At 38.3% G+C, this 17,545-nt stretch overlaps 1 protein-coding gene across 5 annotated transcripts; it reads right to left on the bottom strand.

Annotated features, from left to right (window-relative positions):
• Positions 1–9,406: 9,406 nt before the first annotated feature.
• Positions 9,407–17,518, bottom strand: DHCR7 (7-dehydrocholesterol reductase). 5 transcript variants are annotated; one of them, XM_080594559.1, is made up of 9 exons: positions 17,374–17,475; positions 16,627–16,897; positions 15,961–16,063; positions 14,845–15,067; positions 13,864–13,954; positions 12,953–13,166; positions 12,331–12,535; positions 11,318–11,449; positions 9,407–10,757 (listed from the first exon to the last, which is right to left on the bottom strand). In XM_080594559.1, the coding sequence occupies exons 3-9, from the start codon at positions 16,053–16,055 to the stop codon at positions 10,293–10,295; spliced, it is 1,425 nt and encodes a 474-aa protein (XP_080450685.1). In that variant the 5' UTR covers positions 16,056–16,063; positions 16,627–16,897; positions 17,374–17,475; the 3' UTR covers positions 9,407–10,292. The 5 variants fall into 5 exon arrangements, with proteins under 5 accessions (XP_080450685.1, XP_080450686.1, XP_080450687.1 ...); XM_080594560.1 differs by lacking the exon at positions 16,627–16,897 and having other exon boundaries at positions 17,425–17,518; XM_080594561.1 differs by lacking the exon at positions 16,627–16,897 and having other exon boundaries at positions 17,415–17,501.
• Positions 17,519–17,545: the final 27 nt, after the last annotated feature.

Here is a 17,545-nt window from a genome sequence, read left to right as displayed (position 1 = left end):
CCCTACCTTTTCCTTCTCCGGTTCTAGCCTCCCTCACAGCTTCATGTGCTGTCTCGAAGGAAACAGACAGCTGTATTAGGATTGACATTAACAGAAAAGAAGGATCAGAATACCACATTCAGGAATCGTGATGCTCACAAGCGTGCTGTATCAATACAGTAGTTAAGCTGTTCCCCATCAAGCACTTTTTGTGCCTGTTCTGTGCTTGCTCTTGCAAAAGTTGCCAGTGTAAAGTCATACACGGACACCTACGCTGGCCTGAGAATCAAGTTCCTCAAGCCTGTGAAGGTGCCAGCTGAGTCACACTATTGCAAAATGCATCTCTATTCATACTCCACATTTAGCACTGGAATATCCTGAATTGTGCAGTTTACTGAATGGAAGGAATTAAGTGTTCCCCCCTCCACTGTCAGAGATTATTTGTTTAGACGGTTTTTGTGTCTTGATCTCTACATTCCTGTTAATTTTGGGGTGTTAAAATATTTCAAAAATTATCTGCCATCTAACATGTTCAAATCACCAAAGAAAGAATAATTGATGTTGTCTAAATTAGCTCAAACTGTAAATGTGCTTATGAGTTTTTCAATTAAAGCTAGCACATTTAGAAAGCTGTTGTGAATGCTGTGGGCGTCTGCTGTCTTCCATGGTTACCAACATGTGAGTGAATAACAGAAAGCTGTTCAAACAAACAGAGAAGACTTCTTCCACCAGAATACGTAGAATGAGTCCACAAAAAATAATTTCTGACCACAGCTATCAAAGGCTGCTCACAGTATACACTACTGCTACTTGTAGCATTATTGTGAAAGGATAAATGTCGTTAATGCTAGCCTACAAGTTAGGCTAGATGCTGCAGAATGAATGTGAAATCAAATTCCAGTTGACATGTTAATACATATTTTTTCTTCCATATGCACAACTGCCACATAAGTAGATATCAAAGCAGCTTTACTTCATAAATACTCAGAGCTTTAATTTAGTTTGGTATCACAAAATATTTTATGATTTCAATACAGAAATCATGATGGGGAAGATTAGGAAGAAACAGTTGTGTGTTAGCTCTAGGATAGCACAAAGATTGGGTAGGCATTTCAGTACCTTGCTATGTAATGGATCCCCAAACTGCAAAAATAAAACTGAAGAATTTGCCACTTTGGCATGCAAGAAGTTAGCATTTGTAAAAACAGAAGTTAGATATTTTCTGCACTATTCATGAACCTCAAACCCCTTGATTTTATGGTATTGTATGACAATACAACTGTTGGTAGCAGTAATTATAGTAGTACAATGGCAATTTTCAATTAGATATCTTGATTTTTGTTACCTGTGGCCTTCACCTCTACAATCTTTTCATATAAAAGCCTTCCAGAAATAGGAAAAATGAATGCTTCCTTCTACTGTATCTATAGCTGGCTTTACAAAAGAAGCCATGTTTGATCTTACTGAAATCTAGAGCAAAGCTCCTAGCAGAAGGCAAGATTTGGTTCTTAGAGGACAGGCAAACTGTCACTTAAAACTAAATATTATCTTTACTGTAGTTGTGTTTTTTTGGAACGTATAGCAGCAAGCACTTTTTTTCCTTTTAAATTAGCCTGTATTATCTCTGACAGCATACAGGGATGAACTAAGCTTAAACAAAGATTTTGCTGAGCTGCTTGTGGACAATAAGTTGAGCCAGAACTGTACAGCTGTATATTCTTTCTGCACCTTGCTGCACTGTGCTATTAATGCTGCACTGTTAACACATCTCATGTAGATATAACTTGGTGAGTCAATTTGCTCAAAGAACTCAAGTGTTTGCATGACTAAGAACAACTTTCAGTTGTTCATAATGTTTAAGAGACTAAAAGACTCGAAGCAAGTGCATTTTCTTCAGAATTCCTAAAAAAATCATTCTCCCCCCCCAGACAACCTTTTACAAGTGACTATGCCTGTGATGAGTGTCATTTTGATTAGATTACCAGTAAAGAGATACGTAGGTGTTCAGCAACTTTCAATTAGCATTTTACATTCACTTCACTGGGTAAATGACAGAAAAATATGTATAAGAATGCTATTAAATCAGATCAAATTGTATGAAAATTGCAATTCAAATAGTAAAATGCTTTTTGATTATGGCAAAATATTATGGTTTTTAAGTCATTACTTATTGATACTGCTTATTACTTTTGATGCTGCTTTATGGAACAGTACAAGCAATATGTTTTTGCATGTAAGTGTCTTATCTAAGGAAAAAAATAGAGGGCAGATGGTTTCTGGTAGTAATCTGAATGCTATTTCCTTATTTTCTCTCTTCTAAATTCTTTTTTCCAATTCTGCTGTCCAAGGAGTTTTTATGGAGCCGCAGAAATAAACCCACAGACCTGCCAACAGAAGGATCATTTAAATTCTTCCTCCCTTTACACCATCTAAAATAAAACCATCAGCTGTCTGTTAAATTTACATAAAATGGATTGCAATGTATCCTCAGAGCGTTTTTTCTAAGAAATCCTCCTTTACAAATTATTTGTAAATATAGCCAGAGGAAGCACAGAGGCACTGAGGTAATAGGCAGTGACTGATACACTCCAGTTTACAAGTTCATGAAGGAGGAGGAAGCCAGTGAACACTGGCCAAAGATTCTGCATTGCCATGGACCGAACTAACAGCTATGAGGTAACATACAGATTGCCTGTGCACATGATTCAGAGCCAGATTTCTTTCCAGGGAAGACTTCTAAACTTAGAAGAAAAAAAAAGAAAAAAAAGCCATATCTCCCAAAAGCATAGTTTGAAGATGTTTATGGATACAGTTGAAATACTGTTATTTTTTCTTGAGGTGTTCTGTATGGAACTATCTTTAGATCTAATGTAAATAGGAACATTAAAAACAACACTGATTTTGACTAAGCTGTTGTCAGTAAGGCAGTTAAAACACAGGATACGCTGAGCGGCTCTCAACAAGTGAGGTAAAGACATAAATATAGCACTCAAGATAAAACGTGTTGACTACTGTCTCGTACATACAGCTTTCCCAGTGTTTCATGAACAAAGCAAAGCACATCAGGTGGGATCAGAGTGCTGTCTGACTTTTAACTAATAAAACCATCTTTCAAGAGAACTGACTTTTTTTTTTTTCCAGGCTGGGGAAGTCCCGATCTGATGAGTGTTTTCAGCTAGAAAGCAAGAGAACTCAGTGGACAAGGCAACTTCTTTTCTATGCTCTCCTTAGATAACAAGTAGGGACAATGCTGCCCAAAGAGACCCAGATCATCCCAGAACCACCAGGCACCCACAGGATACCAAGTGAAACAGGTGCTGGAATGCACTTTTCCAACTCTTCATTTACAGATTCTCAAGACTAAGTTATGTTACAGACATGATCCTTTAGGGACTTCTTTTCTTTTGGGGGATGGAAGATAGGGTGGAAACAAACAAAGAGCTGTTAACATAGGGACGGAACAGTTACCTGAGAACACTAAAGTTTACTCCAGAGCAACCTTGCTTCTTTGTAGATGACCATACTGGGTCTTCACAAGTAGGGGAAAGATCTGAAGAGCGTGTACGTAGTCTACAGTTCCCACAGTTGTGGCTAAGGACATAGGACTTTATCACATCACAACACTGAACCGCTTCATTTAGTTCACTAGCTACAAAAAGCATGAAACAAATCAAAGAGCAATCAGTCAATTTAACATTGCAAAATTCCACTGAAGATACACAACATATGGTATTTAATAATGAGGCACACGTGTCATCGTTGTTGGTTAGAGAAACTTTGCTAATCCAAAGGAGGAACCGTACAGTATAACATAGCCCAGATTTCTGTCACATCAGTCTAACTTTAGGGGATATTAGTTATATACATCATAAACATACACACACTTTTACATACAAGACTTGTTTATTAGTCTACCCCACTCCTGCTAGAAGCACTGACTTACACGACGGAACAACTAAAGAAGAGAGCTATGCTACACAAAAGCAACTCTCAAAACCAACAACAAGCCAGAAAGATTTACTGGTCTTATCTTACAAGAAAAGTAATAAGTAAGCTAAGTACTGTCTTCATGGAGTGTATGATATAACCTGGAAGATGTAATTGTATACAGGAATTGCAGAACATTGACGTACCACTGGTAATTTCTATTAAACCGTGCACTTCAGCTGCAATATTTTGAATGTTAACATCATGAAAATTAGTTAGGATTCATCTGTGCTCACACGTGATTTTGCTGAATTGTCATGAGTTGTCTTCTCTTTAGGTGCATTCCACATATTTATTTGCCTGCTTTCTTCTCTTATGGAAGGTAGTGACATACATGCTATATAAACAAAAGCTGACACAGTTGTTTTTGCTGGAGGAAAAATGGCCAAGGAGAAAGAACACTGCCTCTTCACTGGCAGGAGCTGAGATTTTTGTTGTTGTTTTCTTACCACGTATTTTGAGGTAGTGCAAACCTTCCAGCTACAACTGTGAACAATTTACTCAAGTTTGCCATCTGTTTTGGTGTCTTCCTACCTTTTTTTTTTTTTTCAGATGGGATTTTAAACACTAATACCTACAGAACTTCCAAGCTACTATATAGCTAGAAATGCTTAGAAAAATACTTCATAGGCAACTGTAAGTACACTTTAGCAAATCACAAGAGGAGGCATCACTCCAATAACATGATTTTATAATGACAACAATAGGATATTAAAAATATCAGAAGCAAGTGACATTTTAACATCTGATAGTAGTCCTCAGTGCTGAAGCATCCGTGTCCTTTCTCTTTCTTTCTCCACCTAATTACATCATGGTTGTAAACCACTTCTTTTTAGCTACCACTGGTGCTTCCCACACCAGGACTCAGGACTGCCTGGTACACTCGTGGACTGCATCGAAGATTTGCTTATGTGACTTACAGGGGAAAGAGCTCATTAAGGGCTCTCATGACCTGCAGTTTTTATACAACAAAATGATTCTCAGTATTAACTACTACCTTCTGGCTACAAATACCAAGCAGAACATGTTTTGCAGATGGGAGCTGGTGACCTAGGAGTGTCCTCAGAGGAAAGAATGAGCACACTTCAAAATATTTTCTGAGCTTACGATAGCCATTTGCTTGATATGTTCATTTCTAGTGTAAGTGAAATTCTGGACGTGGTATCATGTTTTTGCCTCAGAAGTGATCGGTTTTGTAACACCACTCACTGAAGATATTGAACAGTTGAATGCATTTCCCACTACCAGTACGTTTTTTCTGTCTGCAGAGAAGTTTCTGTGAATAAAGAGGTTAATTTTACAAGCAGTGAAGTAATAGACACTAACTCAAACTAACAGATTACTTAACATGTGCTTAGCTCACCTGTTTAAGTACATTGAAATTGATAGCAAGCTTCCTTTTTTAACAAAGAGAGATAAAGATAGATATGTGGTTGTAGACACTGCTGGATTTGGGCAAGCATTACTGCAATGCGAAGCATATCAGACCAAGAAAAATCCTAACTATATCATACAAATTAGTTATTCTCTAAGTCAAGTACTTACACACTGTGCAAAAAAATATTTAATTGTCCTGTTAGACTGCTTCTGTTCTACTTCCTGGCATGCTAAGTTTACCTGTAGGTTAAAGAAGGACATAGTCAAACTTAATAAACCTATCTATTATATGAGTTCATTCACATAACCAGGCTGTAAGTATCTTGGACTTAAAGTCCCTCAAGAATTACCTTCCAAAGGAAGATACTTAACAGAAAAATTAGGTAATTCAAGTACGAAGCTTAAGACCACTCATAAAAGAATTATTTGGTTTCAATCCTTTCAGTATTTGAGTATTTTCAGTATTTAGAGAATTGAGGCTTTTTTCATGTTAGGGAAGTTTGCATTAATAGTGCTGCCATGTGGTATAAGATCAAATTCAGCAGTAATAAATTCTAGTCCACATCAATGTCAAAATTATATCCTGAAGTTCCACACTCTAATCACAGTAGAATGAATTCATGTCACGTAGTCAGTCTCTTTGAGTTTATAGCCAATGGCTGATAATGCAAAATGGAAGTTTCAGAGTGCTAGCGTAAGGAAAATGCTCAGACAGTTGTCCTGAAAGCAGTTACCTTCTGGCTAGCTACCACAACTCTCTTAAATGTTTTCCCGAGCACCCCTGACTCCTAACAAACAGGTGCACCAGACATATATAAGAGCTACAACATAGCTTAAAGTTTTGCACAAATTGTACTTTTTTTTTTTTTAATCTAGGTTTACTAAACTGGATCAGACTTCTATCTAGTTCAGTAACCTGCTTGACAAAAAAGGCTTCAGAAGTTAACTCATCTATTACTTAACCACGAATAAATCAATAACTCTAATATAATTCTTTTAAACCAATATAAAGATTTTAAACAAATCTTTGTTAAAACGTTAACTTGAATAAGTTAACTAACTCCTACAACTTCTTGTTACCATGAATTAAATTTATGTATGTAATATGGAAAAAATGTATTTTTTTTTCATTTTTAATTTCATGCACACTTTTAGGCTTTTTTTTCCATCTGTATTCATTGAAGCAGAAGAATACAATATTCCATTTTTATTTTCAATTGCACATCACTTAATCTTCAGTGAAGATAGTGCAATATTTCAGTTAACCCAATACAGGTTTGGGTTAAAGGCAGCATATGATGTGAATTTACACTGATAATTCAGAACAGAAAATATTTTGTGGCTGCCACCATGAGGCAACAGCATGTATTGCTATTGTCTGAATAAAGCTGGAACTGAGTAATCAAATTTCCTTATATTCTGCACACAACACAAGTCACTGAGTTGTACAGATTTTAAAAAGGTGCTTACAGGTTTAAAGCCTTAAAGCATTATGTATGCTACAGTCAAAAACTGAAATGTGTCAGCATTCTTGCAGGCTGCATTATAATAAATTGAACTGCAACTTTGCATGAAGAGTTATAAATTAATAGCATTTCTGAAACCAGGTCTCCACCTTTCCAAATAAGGAAGGTTACTTACTGCAATGCCATCTAGTGATAGGATTTTTAAATGTGGGAAGGCATCCTCCCTCTCTAGATGTATTGGAGGTCCCCCACTCCCTGCCATCTGGGGATCAGGTACTTACCGTCTACAGGAGCAATCCACCAGAAGGTTGTGATTTTTTCCCTGCTTAGATCTATGGCAATCTGGAGCTTGCTCAGCCTGTTGCACCCTGCTCCTAGGCTTTTGTTATTTTTCTTCCTGCAATAGTCCAACCAAAGTAAATACATTAAAATACCATGCTTGTAACTTCTTTACTGCTCTGAGTAACTATCAGAAGCTTTTGTTGTATTTTTCCATTAATTTTAAAAGGAGTTTAATCAATATCATTTTTACAAATATTGTAAATCTTATTTTTTAAATTTCCAACATTTTACAGACATATGCTCTCAAAATGTGAGATAGTATTAACAGTATTGTATGAAATAGCAGAGCAAAGTTAATCTAACACATACCCACAGGTTCTCCAAAGTAAAATACATATTGACATACTTCTTGGCATTCTGGAGGAAAGAAATTTAAAAATGCCTATAACACAAAATGTGGCAGACTTCACCCTATCTGACAATGAATAAGTCAACAGTCTTTTAAAATGATTCAGTTTTAAAGGCTTACATCAGTTAGATATTGCTTAGAGCATTGCTTACATATCATGGTAGCATGAAGCCTACAGAATAATTTTTTAATGCTTCTGCAAGTATCATTTATTTGTAAGAAATGCAAATCTGAATGGAATTAGCACTCTTTTCTAGCCAGATGCAAACTTCTGTTAAACATACAGACTGAATCAATACAAACTGTATGCTACACAGATGGAACATAAATGAAGATCTGTATGGACAGCATGAAAGCCTCAAGAACCAGAATCTGTCATCCTTACAACAAATAGGATGTGAGTTTAATGCAATGATGGCCCCTTGATTGAAAAACCTTGCAACTAATTGCTTCCTACCATGACTTTAACAATCTGGACACCAAAGAATTCTCACTTGCAGCAGCTGGGTTATCTACAGGGTAAAGCATTCTCAGCAGTGGCAGCAAATTCTGCATCAAATACACAGATACAAATCTTTCCATGCTCCACTGTCAGACTGTACAGAAAAATCTTTGAGTAATATTAGATGTAACAGAAATTGCTTTAGAGAATCATATGAATGCATATTACGCTAGTTATTCACAGTACTACCCTTTCTCTTCAAATTTCCTTAATTTTATTTTTAAAATGCTGATGTTTTTATTGGTCTTAATTGGGCAATTTCTTCCACTAATCATCTGGGATTTATCAGTGAGAAAAGCATCCTATGCTGTTCAAGGCTACTGTGATTTCTGTGCAAGGCTACTGTGATTTAGAGCCCAGATTATCTTGCAATATTGAAAGAGCCTTGGCGTTAACAGCAAGTTGTCAGTACAACTTCCAAGGTTACTCAAGAAAATGATGCAAGTACGTGTTCTTAGGCAAGCTGAGAAAAGAAACCATCCAATTACTCCAGGAAAATCTGGGTCAGCCTAAAGCTATGTTGTATTAGCAACTGTTGGGGTCCAACAGCCCTAGAATCCCACACTATTTTCCTTTCCTCTGAAAAGGGTGCTCTCAAATCAACTCTATTACTAGCACTAGATTAAACTTCAAGTGTAACACTTCTATGAGATTTTGTACTGCCAGTTGCATCATCAGTCCATTGTGCTTAAATATGCAGATTTCAAGCAGTATTTGACAATTTAAAGACATTAAGTCTGTAACCAGCCATTAAAAACTAAAGCGTTTTTACTCCACGGGCATTCTTTGGGATTTGAGAGTAGAGGTTGTGAGATACAGCTACACGCACCTCCATGAAATACACTGTCATGGAGTACTGAAACATGTTAACCCCCAAATAATAAAATAGTTATGAGGCCTACAGATAGTAGGTGCCAAATGGTGCTAGAGTTATGCTTCTCCGAGAAGGCATCTCTACTTCTCTATTCATGCTTGTACATCCGGCCCTGAAACCAAGACAAACTCTGTGACACATTTGTTCTCTAGGTCTGCAGAGCCCCTTTTTCACCTAGCAAAAAGGTGATATTCTTCCCTTCAGGGAATGCTGCAACAGAATTAAAACATGTACTCACCAACACGTCACATTCAAATCTGCCACAAAGATCAGTGTATCCAACAACTTCTACAAGAAGCCAGTACTTAGTTATCTACTTACTGTAAAAACTAACTGTATATTTGTGAACATAACTACTAAGCTCATTACAAGAGGCACTGTTGGTATTCTGAGCCCTCTTTTAATATTTTTTCTTTATGCACTCTTAAATTTGCTCCTTGGACTGTATTCTTTGAAGAGCTCCTTTTGAATCCTACAACTTGGAAAGGTAACTATGTAACAAGGAAAGAAACAGCTGAAAGGAAAATCAGTTTTTTTGTTTTTTTGTTTTTTTTTTTTTTAATTCAAACCACTCATTTATTTCTTAAACTATTACAAATGTTATTTTAGGCAAAAGTGACAGAGAAGGTTTTCTACCCACACTAAAGAAGTCAATGTATGATTAGTACCTTCATAAAGAAAGTTTGGTTTCAGTATCAATACCCAATTGGTCATGGACCATGTTTGTCTGATGCTGTAGACTAATGCAATTAGTCTACTGTAATTAATGTAGCTATACCAATTTATACCAGCTTTCACAAATATTTGTGAATCGGATTACACCAGTCTTCCAAAACACTATCTTAGGATAAGCCTCAGTATTTCCCAGGTTCAACTCTTCAAAATCAATGAGCAATAAAGCCTGCCTCGGGGAATTACTAATCGTAGGTTATGACTGTCACAAGCAACCACGTCATAAGATTTCTTTCATAAACTGAACGCACAGTTATTTTCCTCCTCTCCTAATTCACTGGCAGCTGGTTCCAAAAACCTTGGTGCTCTGAAGGGTAAGACTTCCTCCCAACATTGGAGAGATTTCAGGAATGCATTCAGTGCATGCAACTTTTCTTCAAGTCCAAGTTAATTTAAAGAAAGAAAAAAAACAGTTCCAGGTGAAACAGTCTTTTCCTTTTTTTTTTTTTTAAATACAAATATATCTAAAAAGGCCATTTCAGTGCCTTATTTCATTTACTTTACACAGTCTGCCTGCTTACTAGAAGCATGTTCCTTCATTACATCAAGGATTATTCTCCAGACACCTCTTCTTTTCCCAAGCATTATTAAGGGTCCTTCCCAAAATATTTTTTGTTAGTTTAACTGTATGGATCAACTCTTTTTGTCTCAAAAATTTTTGTTTCCCCTGATTCTGTGTTAGCCTTAAAATACTCCTGGTATAAGCCGGTAAGGCACTGCAGTAGTGTAGCGCTTCCAGTCCTTCCCATATTTGCTGAAACAACGGTGTTCATCCCTAATGCAACGGTGAGTCAACAGAATAGTCATATAAATGATGTAGAAATAAGGCAAGACGTGTTCAAACCCACAAGTCAGGCAGTAGGCCAGGGAGCCCATCAAATCTCCTGTGTAGTTAAAATGGCGTGCCCAGCCCCAAAATCCTGAGGTCATCAGCTTGCTGTAATACTTGGTCCCATCCACAGACATGTAGGAACACTCAATGTATTCTGGCTTCTTCCCCCATATCCTGCAGTTGCCGTTTGTACGCCGGAAGAGATCTTTCTGGTGGTTCGTCATTCTGAAGATATAATAGCCTACCAAGCCCAACATCAAGACCCCTATGGCACTGGCTGTGCTCAGCTGCACAGGGTGGTAAACCAAATATAAACCCTGGGGAGCAGAAAAGAGACAATCAGTGCTTCCCTTTAAAAACATGCTTAGGATGCCAGACTAATTCCTTGACCTCCAGTGACCGAGAACGGAAGGGAAAAAAAAGTACCAGTAAAACTATGGAATATTTTCAGAAAATATTTTCTGCTTCCTACATTGCCTCTGTCTCTCTTTCCAAAACTGCATTTCATAGGACAAACAAGAATAAGGGAGAAGTCATGAAGATGCAGACTAAATGAGGTAGGGGAAAATAAAACCACACACACAAAAACACCCAACATCCAGGAATACAGAAAGGGCCTGAAAGGATTTAGAAAAAAATATACGGACACAACAGACAGTGTCAGAAAGGGATACAAAAAATGGAGAGGAAAAGACGTCAATTCCATGCAGGGACAGTAGGCTCTACTACAAGCATACTGCTATAAGAATATTACAACAGTTAGTTAGCATTCAAACCATTAAGAAAGAAATTAAGATACAAATCATTCTGCTAGGAAGAGCAGTTCTGGAAGGTTTCCTTCCTTTTAGCCCAAACATCTATTGTACCACATTTTTACCTGCAGAGTGTAGAGGTAAGGCAACCAAACACAGTCTCCCCAGCCTAAGTACCATCCAAAATGATCATGGCAGATATCAATCGTTTTCAAATACCAGGCTTCATTCCAGAAGAAGTCCAAAACATAAATACCCTGAAACAGAATGATTCTACTTTAATAACAGTGCTGTCACCTGTCATCCTGTCTACCAGTAACAACCTAATCTTTTGTTCTGTCTTACAACAAAATCTCAAAGCTGATGTGTTTTCATTTTAACACTTCAAAAAATAAAGGCATTAAGAGGAACATACCATGTACAGCAGAGATCTATAATACAACTGTATAGCTAAAGCAATAGTAAGTAATACAGAACAGTATTAACCAAAATAAATTAGCATATGGAGAATAGATGCATTACCTAAGGACGTACACTTAAGAAATGCACTTGCATTTTATTGCTCCTGCCCCTCAGAGAGTAGGAACAGGAACTTCTGTTAAGTAGGCTCCCATTTATACATATGAATAAATTCAAACTATTAGTTGTATTTATTACTTTGGGGTCTCCTCAGGAGAAAACATAGCACTGGAGTGGCTATTTTTAGATGTTGGAGACATCTGCATTTCTGCATGTCTTGAAAAAAAAAAAAAATAAATAAATAATGCAAAGCTCTGCACTTAAAAAAAACCCTGCCCCAATCGTGCTCCAAGTAAAGCCACAGAATGTTGTCATTGTTCTCTCTGGATTCAAGATCAAGCTAGAACATAGGCTCAGAAAAATCTCTCTTAATTTAAGCCTATCCTGAAATCTGCTGGCGCAGGCATAACTATGCCAGCGGTAGCACACTGGACTATTCACAGTGACATGCTGAATGAATGAAAGTGTCCAAAGAAGCAAGTCCCAAAGCATCAACACTGAATGACATTGTTCAGGCCAGGAAGAATAATTTAAGTTTGGTTTCAATGCAAGAAATTTTTCCTACTTTAATACTAGTTTATTTCCAAACTGGTAACTTGTTTTCCTCCTCCAAATTTACCTGCAGGACATTGACGAGGATCATGGAGTTGGTTACTTGACCATACAGCTCCTGTTGTTTAGCAGCATAGGAAAGGTTAATCAGAGTCCAGGCTACAATACCAGGGCGTCCATTGAAGAACAGCTTGAAATCAAACCACTTTCCTATTCGAGGGTTAAATTCAATCCCCATCATGTAGTCGTAAAAGAAGTTGCCAGTGAATTTGCTAGAAAGCATAAAAGATTAAAAATTTATATTGTTATAACAAATACACATAGTTAGTATTCTGCCTATACATTTCAGATCATTTCCTAAGGGGCCTGATATAACGATAATAAAAATTATAAGACCATGTAATGCAATATAAGGTAACAATTGATTAAACTAAAGTATTATAGTACAAGAGATAAATTGTAGCTTCAGAGGCATCGTGTTTAAACTTGCTATCACTTCTCAGGAGTCCAACTATAACCTTATTTGTTAGTCATAAATAAAACAGATGCATCCATGACACCAAGGATGCCACAGTCACACGACATGCAGCATGAAACACAATGGATGGTGCACATCTTAAAGTAAAGAACCACAGTTCTACATTACTATATGTCTGATTTCCTTGTAGCCTCTTATTAAAGCAACATACCAGTCTTTGGCATTAGTAGGGAAAAAGTAGCCTTTTATCATTGCAAATGTGGAAACTACATATCCCAGGATATTGGCACACCACAGGAGAGGAATCCAATTGTCAAAAATGATGGTAGGCAAGAACCAGTGGAAGTAATAGGCATTTGCAAACCAAAGTACGTGGGTTATGATCCAAGCCTGGAGTCCATTGATTTCATACTTATTTACTACACCTGAAGTAGGAAGGAAAAAAAAAATCAGTATTATTGATATTACATTAGTACAGTTATTAAGAAGGATATGCATACAATAGTCAGGTCAATCAAGCGCTCATGAAGTGACCTACCCTCCTTACCTCCCTTGAATGTCGTCCTCCTACTTAAGTATCTTGCGGCACTTTTCTGAGTTTCATTAGATTCTGCCGCAACCTGTAGGCTAAGATTTTTCTTAACTCTCTTCACAAAAGGGTGGGTTTGTAATCTCACTTACAATCAGCCAAGCTCTCAAGGTATCCTGTCACACTTAGCCCACATCACACATTCTGCTCAAGTCTTGCAGGTTAACTTGGCTCAAATAGATGTGACTGCATTGTCAGATTCTAGCAATAGTCTGCTGTTGATTTAAAGCACCAAAATTATCAGTCTGTATTTTTCCACTGCTGATATTGTCCTTGCTGTATTTTACTTAAGTATGAACAGATCACCTAATTACATGATAAATAGCTTTTTAAGAGAGAGAAGTTCTGTAATTTATTCTAAAAGAAGATGAATATTGCTTTGTTTGACTGTTTGAAATAAGCATATTGAAAGTGAAAACATTTATGTCCACCTTTCCTGCAGGTATCTACAGATTATTAAGGACTAAATAAAGAAATAATATAATTGAGAAAGAGTGTGATTATGTTGTGGTACATCCCAAGAGATAACTTACCAGCAGGAGTGACAGCACCTTCTTGTACACCTCCTACATATCCAGGAAGAAACTTGTGGCAGAAGTCAGGAACAAAAACATACAAAATCACCTAGAAGTGAGGGAACATATTAACAGCAAGAAAACAGACAAGACAAAACCCAAAAAAGTTCCATATACATACCAAAGATAACAGTCAGTTTCAAATAGATAAGCAAATATCATAAGATTAGCTGTTGTGATTTTAGACCAGTAATATGTCCAAGCTACAGAACAATTTTAAAGATGCCCTTCATATATGGTTCTAAGCCTTTTTTGGCTGAGAGGGAAGACTGTTTCTAGTTGGATTTGGGTCCTTATCCTTTAATTTTAAAACATTACACTTAAGTAACTTTCCAATTTGGAAAACATTAGCAGTAGTTTGCTAAGTTTGAAGATATTTTACCAAAAAAAAAATCACAAATAAACATTCTTTTAGAGTTTGTCTATAGAAAAATACATCCCTCCTGCAGTTATTTTAAATAAATACACAATAAGTACTATCATAAAGTATATCAGTATTTTTGTTATATGGTCGGTTTAGCTTAACCACATCATCTTAGACTCTTGTAGATGTCATTCATCTAAAGCATCTGAATTTATATTGTATTAAATACTTATAGAGTTATCTGTGAGAACAAGCAATACCGAGATTGATCTCGCTGCATTATCCTGTCCTGACTCACTGCCACACCCAATGATTTAGCATGGTATATGAGACTCAACAGAAAGAACAGCACTTGTGAGGCAGCCTTCTTTCACTGTAAGACCAGAACTGGTATCTTGAGTGCTTAAAACCTATATAATCTCTTAGTAATTCCTCAAATTTTCATCTGACAGACTATTTTGCCATTATGTAAAAAAAAAATATGGTATTTCAGTTAGTTCTACCCTTCTTTCATCTGAAGGATAGATACATGCTTGTACACACACACACAACTAGATTGTAATTCAATAATATACCTGGAAGGCAACCCAAATAATATAGATGCCAGCAGCTGTATAGGTCAGTGTAGGAGTCTTGTTCCAGATGTCAGACAGATGTTTATTCCTCATGAGCAAGTCAATGAGCGGATCAGTCAGAGAGCACTGGTACTGGTCACAGGACATTACGAAATAATACACAATAAGTGGTGCGAACATGAGCAGGAAAAGGATGCTTGCCAAGGAAAACCAGTCTACCTCCCTGTAATCCAAAACAGAACATTTTTTTTCAGCTTTCAGTTACGACAGCAGTTCTGATTAAGTCAAGCAATTTTATTTTTCAGTGGTCTTTTTAGACTAACTGGATGAAAATGGAAAATATTTTTAGAGCACATACGTTTCTTTGGGTCAAAGAGTGATAGGAAGTTTAGCATGTTACATACTTTACCACAAACTGTTATAAACCAATGCTAGTTAATCAGAGCAACAGAACAGATAATATCTCCCCTCCAAAAAGCACACTATTATTACAGTCTTCACATGTTTGATAGAAGTCACAGGTACTACTGCTAAAGCATTCAGTTGGAGGTCGTAATAGAATCACAATACCATGCAAAGCTTGGAAACACAGATGAGATAGACCCTCAACAGCCAAAAGCTGAACATGCTCCAGCACCACTGTCTGTGGTAAGAAACCATATGGACACCCGCTGCTGTTTTCAGCTGCAGTACAGTACTCCACTAATATTTGCACCACACTCTAACAACAGGAATATGGGCCATAAACCTTGCTGCTGCACGTGGTGTCAGCTGGCAGTACCACAGGCAGATGCCTATTTTCCAAACTGCAGCAAATATTTTGTTTAGCCTTTGAAGAAACTACAAATTTCACTGAATATTATGGTTTGTTTTTCATTTTGCAAGAAGGGTTGTATTTTAACCCAAGCCATCTGGCAAGCTCCATATTTAAAAACCTTGAGGAACTCTTCTTTGGCACCTGTTACTATAGCTCATTAACCAGGAGCTTTCAACGTTAGGTCAATGCACCCATGTTTTAAAAACAGAGTGAAGATTAAAAAGAATGTAACATCTGAAAGAGTACGTAAGAACCAATTTGAAATACAGTGACTAATTAGGGTCATCAACTTCTCTCACCATGCTCTTCCCCACTGGACTTGAGAAGCTTGAGTATCATTTTGGATGTTTTTGTGGTTTCCTTCTTCAGATTTTTTCTCCTTGTGGGCTGCCATGGCGTTCTCTGTGAAAGAAAATATTCATACTGTTACTCCAGCTTGTTCTCACTAGGTCTTTTGGCTCTACTGAAAAGAAATACTAGTTATTAAAAACAATTAAATAGCTTTCAATTACGAGAAATTTGGGAGTGAAGAAGAGGAAAGAAAAAAAAAATCTTTCCTAAATCCTTCTGGCCTGGCCTGGCCTCATCCCCAAGGCCATCCCAGGTCTGTGTCTGACGCTGGTTCCCTTCATCAGGCCTGACCCTGACCTTCACCCCTTGGCTGATGGCCCGGCCCGGCCTTGGCCCAGCTGCATCACCACGGGCCTGCCTGGCAATCACGGAACGTGGCCCTGACCTACTGACTGACTTCCCTCGGTTATCAGAAGTGCTAACCGCCACCTTATGTTTCAGCAGAGACATGTAAAATACTGTCAGAGGCAGACATTTGGCTGAGATGTGAGACAGAAGCCGTCTCATTCCAGGTGTAAATGCTTCCATGACAAGGTTTGTAATGCAAGTAAAGCACTAATCTAAAGACAATGCTATCGAGCATGTTCAAGAGAAAATAGACTGAAGAGACTTACTGTACCAACGTCAGAGTGCAGAAGTTTAGTCCAGTTAGTGGTGTCAGTTTTGCTTTACAACAGTAATTTTGCCAAGACAGAAAGGCTCTTAACCAGGAAGCATCAGTCAGAAGAATTTTGGCTGGATGAAACCTTTGAAGTTATTCAATTCAGCCCCACCTATCTGTGCTGTGAGCAGGGCCAGCTTAGACCAGAGTGCCCAGTTAAGTTTCGCATATTTCCAAGGATTCCCCATGATTTGTCAGTCTTACTGAGAAAGCAGGCCTCTTCTCTAAGAGAGAAAATAAATCCTAGGCTGAGGCTTTTCATGGCATTTAGATTTGTTCAGGGCTCCTATGTAACCAACAGCCCGGTCACTCTGCAGAGCTGTGAATGGGATTTGAGAACTGCTCAGCCTGCTGAGCACTTGCAAAAACCCTGCCCGCAGCTGGCAGCACCTGGGGGTTTGTGCAAGCCCCCCCCCCGAGTTATCAGTAATCCCACCAGACAGCGCAGAAACACGGTGACCAACCCGTTACTAAAACTGTAAGCGGCTAAATGATAAAGAACAGCCTTCAGCCAGGCTGCATGTGGGATCCACGCCTTCCCCCCTGCTTACGGCTGCCATCAAGATTCGCCTTTCTACACAGCAGCCTGAACAACCGCCCGCCCAAGCCCACCCTAGTCTAAGGTTCCTGCTCCCCTTCCCACACCCCCTTCCCAGCTCCTCAGTCACCCGCCCACCGCGAGGCGGCCGCGGGCACCCACCTGCAGGCAGCGGCCGCCGGCCCTTCCCCACCTCTCCCCACCTCACCTCACCTCACGCGGCTCCCGCCGAGCCGGGCCGAGCCCCCCAAGGCGCCTCGGCCCCCTCCCCAATCCCAGCTCGGTCCCGCCCCCTCCTCGGCGCGCCGGCCAATCGGCGCCGCGCTCCCCCCCG

The sequence above is a fragment of the Anser brachyrhynchus genome (genome assembly GCF_964034855.1).
Source record: "Anser brachyrhynchus genome assembly, chromosome: 5".
NCBI lineage: Eukaryota > Metazoa > Chordata > Aves > Anseriformes > Anatidae > Anser > Anser brachyrhynchus.
Note: the sequence above shows the minus strand (reverse complement) of the source record. Positions and strands in the feature narration are given on the sequence as shown.

Coding starts and splice junctions, on each gene's coding strand:
- DHCR7 (XM_080594560.1), bottom strand. CDS start 16,055: ATGGCAGCCCACAAGGAGAAAAAATCTGAAGAAGGAAACCACAAAAAC. Junction 12,536..12,952: donor CCTACTAATGCCAAAGACTG/GTATGTTGCTTT, acceptor TATGCTTTCTAG/CAAATTCACTGGCAACTTCT. Junction 10,758..11,317: donor CTTACCTCTACACTCTGCAG/GTAAAAATGTGG, acceptor TCTGCTCCCCAG/GGTTTATATTTGGTTTACCA.